This window comes from Propithecus coquereli, unplaced genomic scaffold, assembly GCF_000956105.1.
Source record: "Propithecus coquereli isolate 6110/MARCELLA unplaced genomic scaffold, Pcoq_1.0 Scaffold165, whole genome shotgun sequence".
NCBI lineage: Eukaryota > Metazoa > Chordata > Mammalia > Primates > Indriidae > Propithecus > Propithecus coquereli.
The window spans coordinates 384,465-390,464 of NW_012141080.1; the positions used below are offsets into that span (position 1 = coordinate 384,465).

The 6,000-nt window shown below is 44.0% G+C and overlaps 1 protein-coding gene across 1 annotated transcript in view; it reads left to right on the forward strand.

Moving 5' to 3' along the window:
- The window catches only part of HYDIN (HYDIN, axonemal central pair apparatus protein), a 299,281-nt gene that overhangs the window by 159,520 nt on the left and 133,761 nt on the right, over positions 1–6,000 (forward strand). The window contains exons 21-24 of the mRNA XM_012641507.1: positions 149–286; positions 974–1,052; positions 3,265–3,384; positions 3,642–3,851. Coding sequence (XP_012496961.1) covers positions 149–286; positions 974–1,052; positions 3,265–3,384; positions 3,642–3,851 — 547 coding nt within the window. The remainder of the gene's footprint in view (positions 1–148; positions 287–973; positions 1,053–3,264; positions 3,385–3,641; positions 3,852–6,000) is intronic.

Here is a 6,000-nt window from a genome sequence, read left to right on the forward strand (position 1 = left end):
AGGCAAGTCCAAGGGAGGCTGTAGGGAGGTCCCTTCTAGACCTGCCTGGTCTAGAATTTGGAGCTGAGCCTTAGAAACTGAGAGCCCACTGGGCACTGATTTGCAAAAGCTGGTATCTCCTGTACCCCCACTTCTCATGCCTTTGTAGGTTTGTGACATTGCCTAAGAAGCCCTACAGCGCCCCCCAGGCCCAGATGGAGTCCATCCCAGCAACCCCAGCGACTGCCAGCTCCCCAGCAGTCCCAGCTACAAAAGAGTCCCGCGAGACGGATTTAAGTTTTGTTAAGTAAGTGCAAATGCAAAGTCAGCATGGATGTTTTTTAACAGTGTTCTTTTCTTTACACTGACTTACATTCTCAGTTCTCATCCCTCATTTGTTCATTCAACCACTCACCGGTTAACAGTCGAGTGAATATCTTATATGTGTGGGCCCTGGAGTAGGTAACATGGGATAGGGAGCTGGAAGTCGTCTCTGCTCTCAGGGGGGCGCAGCATCCCAAGCCCTGGGGGACAGAGCCCTTCCTATCGGTCCTCTCCATGTGTCCAAAGTCTGCAGCCTGGCTTAGGTCCAGAGCAGCAAGCAGGAAAGGACATGACACTTCACCAAACATTATAGCCTCACAGTAAAGGATGAAACCTACCGCTGAGCACTTAGGACACATCCACATTGTCTGAAGGATTGCTAGAGAGTCCTAGGACTTTTTGTAAGTCCGACGTGGGCTCAATGGGCTGGGAAAGAAAGGTCAGGCCTATGGAAAATCAACCAGGTCAGTGGCCAGCCTACACTGCAATTTGGGGACAGAGAGCGACAGAGCAGCTGACCTCTTCAGGAAGGTGTCCCCGGAGTGAGAACTTCCTCTTACTCTTTGGGGTGTGGTAGAAGAGAAAGAGGGAGACAGGGCTGTTATGCAGCTGAGACTGTGTGGCTATGGCTGCCCAGTGAGTGATTCTCTCTGTTTCATTAAACTCCCAGGACCATCCTCCTGAACGCAGATGCCAGGCCTGAAGACAGAGAACTCAGAAAAGACAAAGCATCCACCGTGATCTCAGATGTACGGTTTCCTTGCCTTGGGGAGGGTTGGCAAGTCGAGGATCCTCCCTGTAAAACAAAGGCAGAGTGGCAGGCACAGCGCTGGGATGAGGCCACGTAACTTTATCCACGTGGCTTCCCAACCAAATACCCCCAGCGCCAACACCTCAGTGAGAGTCCGGGACACCTCAGTACACAGGTCTTCTCTACAACAGAAAAGCTAATTATCTCTAAGCGTTGCTAATCTTGTGTTCTTCCCACTCCCTAAATAGAGGCTACTAAAGGAGAAATATTTTCCATAATAACTCCGTAGCTGAAACACAGGGAAGACCAAGAGAGTTTAAAAACTAATACCCTTAAATTCTTCTTCTAGAATGAAGGCCTAAGGAAACCATTGGAGATACAAAGATTTGCATGCAAAGATGTTTGTTACCACACTTTAGGGATAAAAAAAAATTGAAAAAATAATGAAAGCTACATTGCTGTATGTCCATGAGATATACAATCTTTTAGAATAGTGTTTGTGTCGGTTGTAGCAAAGAGTGGGCAAGGATAGGTAGGAACATGAACTGGCGTAACCTCTACGACATACAACTTGGCAAGTGTATCACAATTTAAAATACATAGTTCCCCTTCTAGAAAATTATTCTCCAGATACCCCTCGGCATTTACATGAAGACATGTGACTATCCTTGTACACTGCAGCTTTGTTTGTAAAAGTAAGAAAAATTGGAAACAACTCAATTCCACCAGTAGGAGACTGGTTGAATAAACTAAATTACATCTGTACAAGGCAATACTATGAAATCCTTTTTAAACAATGAGAAAGTTTCTATGTTGATTTGGCACAATCTCTGATATAGTAAGTAAAAAATACTAAGTGCAAAATAGATAGCATAGTGTGGTACCATTTGTGTAAAGAAAAAAGTACATAAAAGCAAAAACTAACACTTATTGAGCACTTACTATGTGCTTTGCACTGTTCTGAGCATTTTTTTTTTCACATTAACTTGTTTTCTTCTCCCCACAACCCTGTGAAGTGAGTATTATTATCTTTCCCCATTTACCAGTGAGGGGACATGTCCGTCAGGCAGTGGAGCTGGAAGACTGGGCAGTCTGTCCTGCTCCTAACCACTATATTATCTCTCAGTGGTTAAGTAGATATTAATATATTTGCTCATACATGGAATGTCTCTGGAATATCAGCTTCATGAGGGCAGGGCTTTCTTCTGTTTTGTTCACCATTATATCCCCAGGACCTAGAACTGGTTCATAGTAAGTCCTCAGTAAATATTAGTGGAATAAAGAGAATGACTAAATGGACGGGAGGGGGACCTGGAGGACTGGGGAATAGGGGAGGAAATATATATTTTTTTTTACCATATACCCTTTTGAATATTTTAAATTTGTATCATGTATGATCATCTATTTTTAGAAAATATTTAAAATGATGCTTGTGAAGAATATTCAGTCACATGGGCAGACAGCACTCATAATGTCAACTGGAAAATCAGAATACAAATATATCAGTATATAAACACACGCACACATATATATATAGATACATTTTATCTATGGCATAACCTAATGATTTATTTTTATTCTTTCTTCTGAGTTTTCCATATTTTTCAATTTTCTTAGAATGAGTATGTGTGAGTATATTAAACACTTGTCTCTTAAACGTTAGTATGTTAATTCTTTTTTCTGTTTTCAAATATGTTTGTCATAGTAAACTCAAGAATACAGAAAAATTAAAGCAAATATCCTCACAATCCCACCACAGAAAAATGCTACTGAAATTTTTAACAAACAACCTCCCAGGTATCTCTGCTTGCATATGCAAATCTCTGAATGAATGTATACATACTCACGCCTTCAGACACATGAGGTATATGTGATTTTACATGAATGACTGCTTTTTCACTCAATAATACGTTTGCACGTCATTCCAAGTCCATAAATACAGATTGCATCATCCTCCATGGATAGAATTCCCCCACACACATTCCCCCCATCGATGGGCACTTAGTTTGCTCCCAAAATTGTGCTATTATAAATAGCGCTGCAGTAAACATCCTTATACATAGATTTTGGTCACTTGCCCAGTTATCTGCCTAAGGAGAAAGGTACTATTTTATAACCATATACAACACGCTTCATTTGGGGTGAGGAGAAGCACACTGATGATCCAGTACGAACGCTTGCTAGCTTTTCCTCACGTCTTTAATTTCTAGGGATTAAAAATTAACTCTGCTGAAACAGAAAGAATACACTCAAGCCACAGCCAAGTGGAGTTTCAGGAATCCCTGTGGATCTTTGAGCAGGATGATATGCTTTCCATTGGGATAGAAGAAGTAAGTAACACACCATGGGTCCTGATGTCATCTGATACAAACTTTTCTAACTGGGCACTTGCCCCAAGTCAGAGACATAACTGTCGCCAGAGCACTGTTACCGCCATGACCATCACGTGTTTTGGGTGCCGGGCTAGTCACCTCCTATGGAGTTAAACAAAGTCAGGAATTAATCTGTGAATTGCATAACTTTAACTTACCCTTTGCAGGCCCTTCGTCCTGATAGCTGCTCTCATACAGAATGACTTGCTCTGCAGGTATTCGATATCTTGCCCCTCTATGGAATGTTGCAGCCACACAGCAGCCAGCAGATGTCGTTCACCTTCTATGGGCACAGTAACATCATTGCCCAGGCTAAAGCTCTCTGCGAAGTGGAAGAAGGGCCCACCTATGAAATAATACTAAAGGGAGAGGCATCCCTGATCAACTATTTCTTTGACACCAAGGATATTAACTATGGATCACAGGTATCGCAAACCTGGTTTTGACTTAAATATCTTAAATGAATCTCTCCTGTGTCCCCAATCATCACAGTCTCACCATCACCCCTGTCCTGGATCCCTAATCTGCCTCCCTAACCCTGACCGTCCTCTTCTGCCAGCTGTTTGCCAGATACCTTATCTTGCTTTTCTCACCAACTCCTGAAACTCAGCACGTTAGACGATCGAGTTCGCATCTTCCTTTTCAATCCAGAAGCCCGCCCCAACCTCTCCAATTCTTTCAGTAGCACTGGCATTTCCTCACACCCCCGGGTTTGAGATCTCCAAGGCTTTTCTGCTGCACCGTGTCCTTCACCTCCCCATGTCCTTACAGCACCCAGGATTTGCTAAGTCATCCGCCAGGACCCTTCTCTGAGTCAGTTTTCCCTTCCTGTTATCATGCTGCAGGATCTCATCAAGCCACACCTGCATTACCACGGCAGTTCTCCCCGCACTGTAATATGCATACAAATCGCCTGGGAATCTCGTCCCAGTGCAGATTTGATTCAGTAGGTCCAGGGTGGGGCCTGAGAATCTGCGTTTCTAACAAGCTCCCAGGTGACGTCAGTGCTGCCGGTCCATGAACCCACTGCAAGCAAGGGGTTACAGTGCCTTCATAGCTTCTACCACTTACCCATCTAAACGTCACTGGCAGAGAAATGTTCCCCAACTTGTGCTTTCATTCCATCAGCCCCTGACCAATTAATCCCGGCAGCACTTGGAAAAGCAGTGTAGTGTTTGTTGAGAAAAGGAGCATGGTTTTGTCGTCTGGTTTTACTTCCTACTGACTGTGACCTTGGGCACATCACCTAACCTCTCCAAGCCTGAGTCTCCCTCATCTATAAGGGTGGAATGGAGGGCCAATGCCTGTCTCCCAGGAGGTTGTAGTTGCATAAGTGTCTGGTCAATGCTGTGCCTCGGTCAGAGTAGGCCTTCAATCATCCTGAGTTCTTTTTCTGTCCCCCAGGGGAACAGAGCCTGTTCCTCCACCTGGGTGAGGATATCCTAAGCTCCCCTATTAACTGATGCTCTTTACACAGTAAACTTCGTTTCCCATAATTCCCCCATTATAGCCCATTTATTTAATTGTGGCCAAGCTGGTTTACCCACTGGCCCGATACACCCAGCCCTTCCTGCCCCCACACTTTCTCTTATGTTACCCCCCTCATCTTTCACTCTGCCACCCCTAAACCTCTGCATCCTGGAAGACCCGCTCAGCTCCATCCACGGTTATCTTTCTCTTACTTGATTCTCTTGGCACTTAGTTATACTCTTTGCCATAATATAATGTGCTTTCTCATTTGTGTTTTAGAATAATCGTCGGTTAATTCTGTCTGTACACCCTCTCTTTCCAATTAGATTTTGTATTGTGTACTCAGAGACCACATCTCCTGCCAAATTTCAATGAGGATCGGATCCCCATTATATAATTACCGAATAGCGCATGTACATGCGTGTTTATAGATTAAAGATCATGCCTAAAATCAGATTCCCCCAACACCTCCACTATGTGGAGACCTTCTCCAAATAGAATTCTTTTTTCTTCCTTATCCCCAGGTGCCTGTAGACAATTGGTTTTGGCTCATCTCTGAGTATAGTCTTTGAAGCAGCTAGTCCTTGCCGTAGCTTGTCCTAAGGACCCCGGAAGTAGCCTCAGTTTGTGGTTACTGGACCTTCTAAACCAGTTGGTGAATTATGTTAGCAAAATCCCAGAAGAAAGAACATGACTTGCCTATTACACTTATGGCTCTCCATTTAAATAGGGAAAATTCATTCTAGAACATTCTAAATTCAAATTTTATATTTTTCTGACAGGATAGAACCCAGAAGGCAAATTTTCTTAGTATAGAAAGCTCACTTTAAGATTTTCTAATATAAGTTCTTGTGGTGAAGACACTGAGACCAGAGCAGTTAGATGCTCCCAGCCCAGCCATACCTAGCCCCTATAGCGGGGAGAACGAAGACAGGAGCCGGGTCTCCAGAGCCCAGTGGTCCTCCTGCCCTTCTGGCACCTTTTTGTGATGCTGAAACGTGGCTTGACCAGTGTCTGTATCAGGAACAATCAAACCAGCGTCTGTGAGGCATGTTCGTTCACCGTTGTCAGGATGACAGCAGCATCCCAAAGGGTGGTAGGCAG